Genomic DNA, 12978 nt, shown 5'->3' with positions numbered 1-12978 from the left:
CTAAGTGATTGGGAACACTTAATTGGTAAGCTATGACTTCCTGTTTCACTGGGGTATAAATATTTTACATTTACATTTACGTCATTTAGCAGACGCTCTTATCCAGAGCGACTTACAAATTGGTGCATTCACCTTATAGCCAGTGTGATAACCACTTTACAATATGTTATTTTTGTAAATTATTTTTTGGGTGGGGTAAGGGGGGGTAGAAGGATTACTGTATCCTATCCCAGGTATTCCTTAAAGAGGTGGGGTTTCAAGTGTCTCCGGAAGGTGGTGAGTGACTCCGCTGTCCTAGCGTCGTGAGGGAGCTTGTTCCACCATTGGGGTGCCAGAGCAGCGAACAGTTTTGACTGGACTGAGCGGGAACTGTGCTTCCGCAGAGGTAGGGGGGCCAGCAAGCCAGATGTGGATGAACGCAATGCCCTCGTTTGGGTGTAGGGACTGATCAGAGCCTGAAGGTATGGAGGTGCCGTTCCCCTCACAGCTCCGTAGGCAAGCACCATGGTCTTGTAGCAGATGCGAGCTTCAACTGGAAGCCAGTGGAGTGTGCGGAGGAGCGGGGTGACGTGAGAGAACTTGGGAAGGTTGAACACCAGACGGGCTGCGGCATTCTGAGGTGACATACAGGCCAAGTTCCCATAGTCATCCATCACTATGGGAGAGATCCGAGAATACACTAATGATGTGCGACAAAAGGTTGTTGAGCTGCACAAATTAGGAAATGGCTATAAGAAAATAGCTCAACGGTTAAAAATGGCCATTTCCACTATCAGGGCAATAATTAAGAAGTTTAACCCTCCCGTTGTCCTAGGGTCAAAATGACCCGCCACTGTGTTGAACCAACTTTATTTTTTATTTATATTTTTTGGATCATTTGTGAGAAGGAGGCAGTGATACTTTCTTTAAAAGTGTGGTCCTCTGTAGCTCAGCTGGTAGAGCACGGCGCTTGTAACGCAAAGGTAGTGGGTTCGATCCCCGGGACCACCCATACACAAAAATTTATGCACGCACGACTGTAAGTCGCTTTGGATAAAAGCGTCTGCTAAATGGCATATTATATTATTATATTATTTAAAGTCTCACTGCCTCCTACTCACAAATGATCCCAAAAATATGAAAATGTAATGAAGTTGGTTCAACACAGTGGCGGGTCATTTTGACCCTAGGACAACGGGAGGGTTAAAGCAACTGGAGATGGTAACAATCGGCCTGGAAGAGGACGTGTGTCTATATTGACCCCACGCACAGTGAGGAGGATGGTTAGAGTGGCCAAAAAATCTCCAAGGATCACAGCTGGAGAATTGCAGACGTTAGTTGGGTCTTGGGGTCAGAAAGTCTCCAAAACGACGATCAGATGCCACCTACATAACCACAAGTTGTTTGGGAGGGTTGCCATAAAAAAGCCTTTGCTGTCATCGTGGTTGGATCTTCCAGCAGGACAATGATCCAAAGCACACCTCAAAATCAAGACATAAATGGTTCACTGACCACAGAATCAAGGTTTTGCCATGGTCATCCCAGTCCCCTGACCTAAACCCCATAGAAAACCTGTGGGATGAGCTGAAAAGGAGAGTCCACAAGCGTGGATCTGGAGAGATTCTATATGGAGGAATGGTCTCAGATCCCTTGCCATGTGTTCTCCAACCTCATTACGCATTATAGGAGAAGACTCAGAGCTGTTATCTTGGCAAAGGGAGGTTGCACAAAGTATTTAGTGAAGGGGTGCCAATAATTGTGGCACACATATATTTGAGAAAAATATTTGTTTTATGATAATAATCTATTTGTTCTTTCAATTATATTACTTAAATTAAAGGTTAGATTTTTGTGAATATTTTGAATGAAAGACCAAGAGGATAAACAATAAATAAATAAAATTCACAGCCCGTTTTGCTCATATTTACCAGGGGTGCCAATATTAGTGGAGGGCACTGTATGCTACTCCATTTGTTTGGATGTGATGTGTGAAGCGTTATCTTATGGGTTTGGTGATTGTTCTGTGGGATGTAGAATGTGATGTGAAGCTCCTGGGCCTGTGGCTGTCGAAGCTCCTCCACTGAGCTGCTGCTGTGAGCAGGAGTGGGAGAGAAGCCCATGCTTAATAAACAGTGACACTCTTCTTTTCTTCTGTCGCTCATTCTCCTGCCTCTCCATCTCAAAGGCAGCCAAATATAGAGAAGGGTGCTTAAAGAGGCAGCCATGTGCACACACACTCAGAATCACACTCTATTTATAGGTTTGTCTTATTCCAGAGTATACTTATGGTCCACACGGTATGGTTCTATGTTTTTTCACTCTGTGATTGAAAGTAGTTCTCAGAATAGATGCTAATTATGTGTGTGATTATGTAATGTAAGGAGTATGCCTTCAAATCTAAAGCATCGCAGATTGAGCTGCTGTGGAGTTTTGTGTTGGGCTTGGTCTGATTACAGAGTTTTAGATTATGAATTTTGAACATGGGCATGAAAGGTGTCATTTAGTTATTTTGAATTCTTTGACTTGCGTTTCACTTGATTAGTTTAATTACCTTAATTGTTTGATTAGAAGATAATATTTAATTATGATTAAGAATAGCACTAAAAGCAGCTTTTGTATAGGGTTTCTAAACCATGTTTCCTATACAAGCTAAACATGTTACTAGAAGAATACATTTAGGAAAAGGAATGTTATAGTCCATTTATGTAATGTTGTTACGACATTAAACATCAATTCAATGGTGCTAATAATTTCCCATTTGATAACTGTAAAAGGCGGTGTGGTATAACAGAATGACATGAAAAGGTAAGTGCCAGAGATAAAAGGGTTGAGTCAGCCCCACAGCTTTCAGGAGAGGTTGTGTATATAAAGTGTTTACTGCAATTTGTCTCTCTCCCACGCTTTTTATTCTCCTGCAGATTAGTGGCTACATCCCTCAGCTCTCTAGATAAGACCTGCTAAAGACACCAAGACACTAAATACAGAGAGCATTGAGAAACACAAGACACATGTCACAGGTACTATTATGTTTGATATACTCTGTGTGTGTCAAGTTACTCTGTGTTTGTCTATTTTTTTTTTTTTTAATTTAATTTTACCTTTATTTAACTAGGCAAGTCAGTTAAGAACAAATTCTTATTTACAATGACGGCCTACACCGGCCAAACCCGGACGACACTGGGCCAATTGTGCGCCGCCCTATGGGACTCCCAATCACGGCCGGTTGTGATACAGCCTGGAATCAAACCAGGGGGTCTGTAGTGACGGGGGTCTGTAGTGACGCCTCAAGCACTGAGATGCAGTGCCTTAGACCACTGCGCCACTCAGGAGTGTGTGTCTATGCTTATTTGTTCATGTCCTATGACTGACTGATGATTCTCTGCTCTGAGACTGTGCTGTTGTTATGTGGTGTACTGTACTCTGTGTTGTCACTCCACATTGATGTGGTTCCCTGTGTTGCCACCATGTGCTGTGACTCTATACCATAACCCTTTTTTGTGTGTTATGTTGTGATTGTGTTAGTGGTAGCACTCCAGTATGTACTGTGATTGTGTATCTGCACCCGTGACATTCAGTGCTCCTCAGGGGCTCTAATGGCTTCTTTAATTGCATCCGTCACCCCACTGGCTCATCTCTTAAACCACACATACATACTGAGATGTGTAGCTTGGCTTAGGAGGGACAGAAATAACTTCCCATAGCTTAAAGGAAAACCACCCCCAAAACTATGTTTTGATATTTGTTTCATTAGTCCATTGTTGATATAGTCCCAAAATGTTTTGCATGTCAGCAATCAAGATTTCAAGATATATAATGTTCAAAATACAGAAATACAGCCGGTGTGATGAATTTTGCATCATATGATGCTGTATTTTGAAAGTTATATATCTTGAAAACTTGATTGCAGTTTTTCCTTTAAGCTTTTACCTCACCATTTCTTCATAGTGGGCTGGGTTCAAAGGAGATTTGGCAATGGTCATTCATTTTTACATAATGGACTTAAATGTTCTGTTGTCTTTCATGTGTTTTCCTGTGAAGCACTGCTGCAATGATTCATCTATGTTTTCACCACTCGCACTACAAAGTCTTCTTCAACCCCAATAGTTGTGATCAAGGAAATGCTTAGCACAATCAACTTCAATCCATTGGTTCATTATAAATGGCCATGTTTACTGTAAGAAACAGCTGAAAAAAATTATTACGGTAATATAAGGTTTTGGTCACCTGCAAGAGTTCAGTTGACATTGGGAAGATGAACTAATGCTGAAATGGACAAATAAAGCTGTCATGATAACATCCTCCATGTTGCTGTATTCAGATGGAACAGGAGATCTCTCTAGTCCAGAGTAAGATGTCTGATCTGGAGTCAGTGCTGCAGCAGAAGGATGTGGAGCTGAAAGCCTCAGAGACACAGAGGACCATCCTGGAGCAAGACCTGGCTACCTACATCACAGAGTGCACCGTGAGTGGCCCATGATCCTGACTCTGTGTGTGTGTGTGATTCCGTAAAGCAGATAGGGGTGGGTGCTCTTGTGTACTGCATGCAGTGTTGCCAAGGGGCTTTATATACAGTTGAAGTCGGAAGTTTACATACACCTTAGCCAAATACATTTAAACTCAGTTTTTCACAATTCCTGACATTTAATCGTAATAAATAGTCCCTGTTTTAGGTCAGTTAGGATCACCACTTTATTTTAAGAATGTAAAATGTCAGAATAATAGTAGAGAGAATGATTTATTTAAGCTTTTATTTCTTTCATCACATTCCCAGTGGGTCAGAAGTTTACATACACTCAATTAGTATTTGGTAGCATTGCCTTTAAATTATTTAACTTGGGTTAAAACATTTCGGGTAGCCTTCCACAAGCTTCCCACAATAAATTGGGTGAATTATGGCCCATTCCTCCTGACAGATCCGGTGTAACTGAGTCAGGTTTGTAGACCTCCTTGCTCGCACACGCTTTTTCAGTTCTGCCCACAATTTTCTATAGGATTGAGGTCAGGGCTTTGTGATGGCCACTCCAATACCTTGACTTTGTTGTCCTTAAGCCATTTTGCCACAACTTTGGAAGTATGCTTGGGGTCATTGTCCATTTGGAAGACCCATTTGCGACCAAGCTTTAACTTCCTGACTGATGTCTTGAAATGGTGCTTCAATATATCCACATAATTTTCCTTCCTCATGATGCTATCTATTTTGTGAAGTGCACTAATCCCTCCTGCAGCAAAGCACCCACACAGCATGATGCTGCCACCCCCGTGCTTCACGGTTGGGATGGTGTTCTTCGGCTTGCCCTTTTTCCTCCAAACATAACGATGGTCATTATGGCCAAACAGTTATATTTTTGTTTCATCAGACCAGAGGACATTTCTCCAAAAAGTACGATCTTTGTCCCCATGTGCAGTTGCAAACCGTAGTCTGGCTTTTTTATGGCAGTTTTGGAGCAGTGGCTTCTTCCTTGCTGAGCGGCCTTTCAGGTTATGTCGATATAGGACTCGTTTTACTGTGGATATAGATACTTTTGTACCTGTTTCCTCCAGCATCTTCACAAGGTCCTTTGCTTTTGTTCTGGGATTGATTTGCACTTTGCGCACCAAAGTACGTTCATCTCCAGGAGACAGAACGCGTCTCCTTCCTGAGCGGTATGACAGCTGCGTGGTCCCATTTTTAGGTATTTGCTGATTTCTTTTGATTTTCCCATGATGTCAAGCAAAGAGGCACTGAGTTTGAAGGTAGGCCTTGAAATACATCCACAGGTACACCTCCAATTGACTCAAATGATGTCAATTAGCCTATCAGAAGCTTCTAAAGCCATGACATCATTTTCTGGAATGTTCCAAGCTGTTTAAAGGCACAGTCAACTTAGTGTATGTAAACTTCTGACCCACTGGAATTTTGATACAGTGAATTATAAGTGAAATAATCTGTCTGTAAACAATTGTTGGAAAAATTACTTGTGTCATGCACAAAGTAGATGTCCTAACCGACTTGCCAAAACTATAGTTTGTTAAAAATAAATTTGTGGAGTGGTTGAAAAACGAGTTTTAATGACTCCAACCTAAGTGTATGTAAACTTCCGACTTCAACTGTATGTGTGTGTTTCAGAGTCTGAAGCTCAGTCTGGAGCAGGCACGTATGGAGGTTTCCCAGGAAGACGACAAGGCTCTGCAGCTCCTCCATGGCATCCGGGAGCAGAGCAACAAGCTGCAGGAGATCAAAGAACAGGTAGAGGAGAGCGCCTTCTGTGGGGCAACAGAGGCCTGGTAGGGGTTGTGGGTTGTGGAGGGAGGAACACAAAGTTGCCCCTAAACGCTGTTTAACTGTAATGTTCAGGGTTAAGATTTGGGGAGGGTAAGCTGATCCTAACTCAGTGCCTACGGGCAACTTCTACCCAGAGTGCTGTGGAGGGATGTACTGTAAAGTGTTGACCTTGCCCATCCCTATGGTGTGTGAGTCGTGTGGGGTGTGAGGAGAGTGCTACCCCTGTCAACGCCGTGTTAATTACAGAGGAGGAGGGTGTTGAGGCTTCTCCACTGCTCCCTGTTTAGGTGGAGTCAGTAGACTATTAAACACCCTTGGTCTGGATTCCTGACTACATGGAACCATATTCATGTCAATGAGTGTTATTACTGTGGTTTCATTGCCTTTATCGAATAAGGGTAATTAGAGTTAGGCAGCAAATGAGAAAAAGCCTTGAGTGCCACATAATAATAGTCTGATAGCAATAGATGTAATAGTAGCGGTAGCCTTCTGTGAGGGTCAACATTGAGAATTTACTAGGTGTTAGCAGTATGCTGTCCAACAGTGGGCGTGAACTCAAATGCACTCTGTCATGCACTCAGGACTTATCCTGCCCATGAAGAAAGTCTCAGTGGACATCTCTCTAGTAGTGGCATGCCTTTGCATAGCTCAGCGCCCCAGTACTTCAAGGTGTCTCCTGTGTGTTCATCACTCACTACTCTCAGGGGTGATGTAGTGTCTCCTGAGTCTCTGCTGATTGAGGAGTGTAGAGGAAGGACAGATTCACGTTCAGCCCACCATTATCCAAATAGTGTGTGTGTGTGTCTCTGTGTGTGTGTGGGTGTGTGTTTGGGTGTGTGAGTGTGTGTGTTTGTGTGTGTGTGTGTGCGCGCAATGCGCATACAACAATGATCTGATTTGGTGAAGGGTTGCCAAGTTTGAGAATTAAGATATTGAAAGGTTGACAGCAGAGGACAGTGAGATGAAAAATCCGCCCCCCTCTCCTCCACCGCACAGAGCAGAATCCCTGGCATTGGTTACCAGGCACAGGCTCTATAGTGCAATGGTTGCCATGGCAATGTGAACCATCCATACCTAGAAGTGGAGAGTATGCAGTGCCGCTGATGCAGTAGGCAGGCTGTCGTGATGAGGCGATGGGGTTTTCGATCTTACATTATGGGAACCAGAGTGTTGGTGTTAACCCTGTCACTACCATTTACACTACACTGTAGCCTTCACACCAATCCATGGTCATCCATGGTTGGTAAAGTTACCGCTTACTGATACAGCGCATCGGTCTGCTAATGCAAATCTGGAAATTAGCAATGGAAATTATTGACCCACTTATTTTTAAAGTTCATAAAGTGGTTTGTAATTGTCATACATGAGAATGAGTTATGCTATTTGATATTTTCAGAAGTACTTTCCTGCTTGATTCTGACCCAACTGAATGCTGCATAAGGTCTTGAACAGTGTCTCTCTCCCAGCGCTGTTTTAAGAGTCTGGAAGTCATATTCATATTCATGCAGAATGTATTCAGTGTTGGCACAACAAACATGGAAGATTGGGGATATGAGAGATAAAAGCTTTTCAGTGAGAGAAAGAGAAATCCATTGCAAGAAAATCAGTACATGCAAATTCTGTAATTTTGTGAAGCAGTGAGAACAAAACACTAGGCTAATTGGAAGAGATCCCTAGCACGCAGGCTGACAGACTATAACTGGGATAAGACAAGTTTTCTACCTCTTAGTATTGTATTTGTGGGTAGGTAGGTTTAATCCAGTTCTAATGCCTACCTAAAGTAAGCTTTATTTGACCACTTTGTCAGCAAACTTATCTTTGGCACATACAAACATGTCTAAAGTTGATTAAAAGGAAGGATTATTCTGTTTTGTAAGGCAGAGTGACGAGGTAGAGGCAAAGCAGTGTTTTTTCCCAGGACCAAGGACCATTAGTCTCCCCCATCCTGAGAGGCTGCAGTGCAACTGTCACTCTCCCTGTCAGGGCTACACTTGCTGCATTTGAAGCTCCCATGTCAGGACGATAGGGAGACACTTTCTGTGTGAGTGTGATTGTGTGTGTGTGCGTGCGTGCGTGCGTGTGTGTGTGTGTGTGTGTGTGTGTGTGTGTGTGTGTGTGTGTGTGTGTGTGTGAGTTAAGTATATGCATACTCTTAATCAGCTGTTCTGGTGTGCACTGTTCCATTCTATTCACCCTGTATTCCCCCTTTCTCTCTCTCTGTCTCTCTCTCTTTAATCTCATCCCTTCCTTCCTCCCTCCTCCTCCATGGGTATCACTCAGCTTTGTGCTTAAGCCCAGGCCTAGTTCAGTTCTCCTGCTAACTGATGTTTAGGGCTGCCAGAGATTTGCTGTGATCCAGTCAGGGACCTAGGGGACTAGGGACACTGAGGAACTGATATGCTGAGTCGGCCCGCTGGCGAAACACACTGTAATTTTGTGTGAAGATCTTTTCCCACTTGAAATGGATTTGAATTTGACTCTACGAAGAGATTAAATGAAAGGTCCCTGTGGTTTTAGGTTTATTCAGTTGATGCAAATATAGCTCAAGTGAAAACCTTTAATTATCATTCCAATGATCAATTTAATTTACTGTTTGCTTTTTTCTTCCTCAATTCATAGAGTCATGTCATTAATCCTATTTGACAATGCCAATCATCATTTACTCAAATAGCAAATGCTTTTTGTATCTTAATTAACGTTATATAGGAGATCCAAACATAATTTGGGAGGAAATTATGCTGATTATGAAATTCCGTTGTCTTTCATTTTAATTGTAAAACATGTCATGAGTCACTTATTACACATTAAATTAGAGGATGCAAAATACATTTTATTTTGTTTCTATAATAGTTAATGACTCATAAAGTGTATTCCTGTCACTTACTGTAGACGACAGGCGGACGTCCTCGGAGGCACGCTTTAGGGGTTGATGGAGGAACACTTAGCAAGGTTTGAAACTTAATGGAAACAGGAGGATAACCTTTAATTGAAAAGGGACTGACGAGGCACTGGCTGGTGCTGCTGATGTTATCTGCTGCGCCTGTCGGGTTCCATTGTCAGGGTGTCCTCACCCTCCCCAGGCACAGAGGCCATGCTACTTTTCATTAACCTTTGTTAGTCCTAACCAGCCTGATAGACAGGACTGCTGCATGCCCCGTGACCAGACCATGAGATGGAAATGAAGGCTGTTAGCCATAGCTAATCATTCACTAGAAGACAAGGACACTAATTGATTTTAGCTGATGCACTTTTTCTCTGCCCCACCTTTTCTTGTTCCATAACTCTTTGTTCAATAGATTCCATTATACAGTATGTCATTTTCTGTCTATTCGTTGTACCTCTCCGCCCCATCCCTCCCTCTCTCATGTCTGCCAATCTAATCTCTTTCTGTGATGCTTTCCGTCCTTTCTATTCACTTGTTCCTTTTTGGCACTTATCCTTCCCCTCATGTCTTTCACCTCTGCACTCCTCCGCTATCTCTCTCTCTCATCCCTCGTTCCTCTCGCATCCCTCTGCAGGAGTACCATGCCCAGCTGGAGGAGATGCGCGTGGCCATCAGGCAGTTGGAGGAGGACCTGTCTGCAGCCCGTCGTCGTAGTGACCTGTACGAGTCAGAGCTGAAGGAGTCCCGTCAGACCAGCGAAGAGCTGAAGAGGAAGGCAGCAGACTATCAACAGAGGATGCAGAAGGTTCTGGAGCTATTCACTCTGATATTGATCTCTTGACTCAGACCCACATTCTGAGAAGTTGAAAGGCATGTGTTGGTTTAACTGATTTTCTGCTTTTTTTCTTACAGGCCAAGGAGCAAGGCAAAACTGACACGGAGGAGCTTCTGTCAAAGCTGGAGAAGGTACAGCTTCAGTTCCATTGGCTCACTTGTTGACCTATATGATTCCATATGATCCTTCAAGGAATGCTGTTCAGTCAGTGGTTAGGAGACAAATGCCAAATTATAAAACAAAAGTTATGTTATCATGACATGAATGAAACAATGAAGATGGTTTGGGACTAAAACTCATAGGGACCAAGGAATGTGCAGCTTAAAAGGTTGATTTTCTCTATCTTTCTCTTTCTGTTTCAGACCAATACTGAACAGCAAGTGAAAATTCAGGATCTCCAAGATAAGCTTACCAAGGTAGAATATTTTGGTTGAAAACTTCATGGATAATTAATTAATATTCAGCATGTGCCGTGAGGGGAGAGGGGATGCTCACCACACACAGACGTGAAAAGTCATTTTTCTCTCCTGCTAATGATGCGTGTCAACTCCCCATTGTCCTGTGAAGCAGATGTTGAGTTGTGGCCTGAGAGTAATTCAACTGTCTCCGCTAAAACCATAATTAGTCAGTTTCAGTTTAATTGCCAGCTATCCAACTATTCTGCCCCTGTCATACAATGGCTGGTTTCTCCATTTACTATGTTTTATATAGATTAATATTCATTTAATACCCTTTTCGAAAAAGTTCTACTTTTTTTATCCAAATGGAATTCTCTAAGCTGTATGGTCCCACATTTTAGAGGCACAATCAATCACATTTTCACCCAGTTAATGGCTTAAATTATCAATCAACTCTTTAGAGCGTTAACTACAACAGTTTAAAGTTATTTAAATGTAAGATAGATGACAGACAGTGTTTGTTGTACCCCGGCCCATAACACAGGCAGTGAAGGCAAGTAGTGAGACCACAGATCTCCTCCATAGTATTCGGGTGGCTAAGGAGCGCATGGAGCGTGAGCTGGAGAGGCTGCAGACCAAGGAGGACTCCAGTGACAGCCTCCGCAGACGCCTGAGGGAGACAGAGGTATACAGTACTGACACACATTAGACAATAACTGCAAAGAAAGGACTAATTGAAAGAGACCTGGATAAACTCACTGTTACTGCTGGTAGCAGATGTTCTCTAGCCTGAGCGGTGTGTGTATGTGTGTGTGTCTGTCTATGTGTGTGTGTGTGTGTGTAGGATGGCAGGAAGACCCTGGAGAACCAGGTGAAGAGGCTGGAGATAGTGGAGCGCAGGGAGAGTAAGCTGAAGGAGGACATGCAGAGCAAGGCCCAGCAGATCCAGCAGATGGCTGATAAAATCATGGTAAGGGGAGGGGAAAGAGGGCCCCTCAGTCCCCTTCCGGCCCTCACAACTTTGCCCCTTCGTTGGAGGATTGCTCTCCATCCGAGTGAGCATCACACAAGCCCTCCAGGAGTATGTGTGCTCACTGCTCATACACACACACACACATTCTCTCTATTAGTTATGCACACATACTCACACACGTATTATTCAGTCTGTGCCAAATCCTAACTTGAGATCTGCAAGCGTATGTGTAGTTTTTGCACATCTCCACGTTATGAGCGTGAATCTCACATTAGGATTCGGCCTTCACGCTCTGGAGATTATTTATATCGTGCTATCTCTCTGTCTCAGACCCGAAAGTGACAGATTGTGAACACAGATCATTTTTATTTTGTCTGAGAAAAATTATTTGTAGCATTTTATCCTTGCTGTACTGAATAATATCATGATGTTGGGTCCTGAATTGAAAAGGGTGAATTAACAATGTACTGTCACATGTTTGTGTGTTTGTTTGCATAGGACCTGGAGGAGAGACTTCGTGAGAGCCAGTCCACAGCCCAACGCGTGGAGACACACCTGGAGCAGAAGGAGAAGCTCTATGATGAGAAGATCAAGGTAGAGCTTCAGAGCCTCAAGGGACCTTTACTATTCATCACAAACATTCAGTACAGTATAATGTTATGGGCTACTGGTGTATTAACTTTGTTATGGGAGGTTGTCGACTATAACAAGAGCACAGATTTCCTGGGCAGGTCCCTTGGATCCCAGTTCTGGGCCTTGATCCTGAGCTCTAGCATGGTTGATATTGTGTTTTATCTCTCTTATATTGACCAGGTTCTGGAGAACCAGATGAAGGCAGACATGGCAGATAAGGAGATGCTGGAATCCAGTCAGAGCAAGTATGAGGAGGAGGTCCAGGAGAAGTGCTGCATCATCAGTGAGCAGAAGGCGGTAAGAGCTGGCCAGCCTAGTAAGGATGTGGCCAGGACAATTTTTACAATAATCACATGGACTTGGTTTATTTTTCACATTAATCACACTGACTTGGTTTATTATAAACTTGCAATAACCTTTTGCTAGGCAACTGTGATATATTGTACATGTGATGTATTGTTTTGACAATAGTTGTGCAAATTGTCAGACATGTTGAGGCTGCATGTAAATGTGTGTTGAAACCTGTCTCTTCTGTCCATCCTAGACCATCAATGCCATGGACTCTAAGATGGCCAGCCTGGAGCAGAGGATTGCCGAGCTGTCTGAGGCCAACAAACTGGCAGCCAACAGCAGTATCTACACCCAGAAGAACATGTGAGTGTTGTGGACTATCTCAGGTAGTTACATAGTTAGTTAGTTAGTTAGTTAGGAAGATTGTCTACTGTGCTGCGTGTCTATTTATCTGTCTGGGCCTGACAGGAAAGCCCAGGAGGAGATGATCTCGGAGCTGAGGCAGCAGAAGTTCTACCTGGAGTCCCAGGCTGGGAAGCTGGAGGCCCAGAATGCCAAGCTGGAGGAGCACCTGGAGAAGATGAGCCAGCAGGAGCAGAGCAACAAGAGCCGAGTGCTGGAGCTGGAGACCAGGCTGAGAGAGGTGAGGAGAGAGCAAAGAGGAGAGGGGGAGAGGACGAGGGCAGACAGGGGAGGAGAGGGCAGAAAGGTTGGGGTCACAGG

The 12978-nt window shown here is 43.5% G+C and overlaps 1 protein-coding gene across 1 annotated transcript in view; it reads left to right on the top strand.

Moving 5' to 3' along the window:
- Positions 1-4297: 4297 nt before the first annotated feature.
- The window catches only part of LOC311144703 (citron Rho-interacting kinase-like), a gene marked incomplete at both ends in the record, with an annotated part of 44284 nt that continues 35603 nt past the window's right edge, over positions 4298-12978 (top strand). Inside the window, 11 exons of the mRNA XM_084180801.1 lie at positions 4298-4441; positions 6086-6205; positions 9760-9930; positions 10038-10091; positions 10323-10376; positions 10903-11043; positions 11203-11328; positions 11830-11925; positions 12145-12261; positions 12509-12618; positions 12724-12898. Of these exons, the coding sequence (XP_084036927.1) occupies positions 4298-4441; positions 6086-6205; positions 9760-9930; positions 10038-10091; positions 10323-10376; positions 10903-11043; positions 11203-11328; positions 11830-11925; positions 12145-12261; positions 12509-12618; positions 12724-12898 (1308 nt within the window). The remainder of the gene's footprint in view (positions 4442-6085; positions 6206-9759; positions 9931-10037; positions 10092-10322; positions 10377-10902; positions 11044-11202; positions 11329-11829; positions 11926-12144; positions 12262-12508; positions 12619-12723; positions 12899-12978) is intronic.

The sequence above is a fragment of the Coregonus lavaretus genome (genome assembly GCF_964263955.1).
Source record: "Coregonus lavaretus genome assembly, chromosome: 17".
Taxonomy (NCBI): domain Eukaryota; kingdom Metazoa; phylum Chordata; class Actinopteri; order Salmoniformes; family Salmonidae; genus Coregonus; species Coregonus lavaretus.
This window is presented reverse-complemented; position numbering and strand designations above follow the sequence as displayed.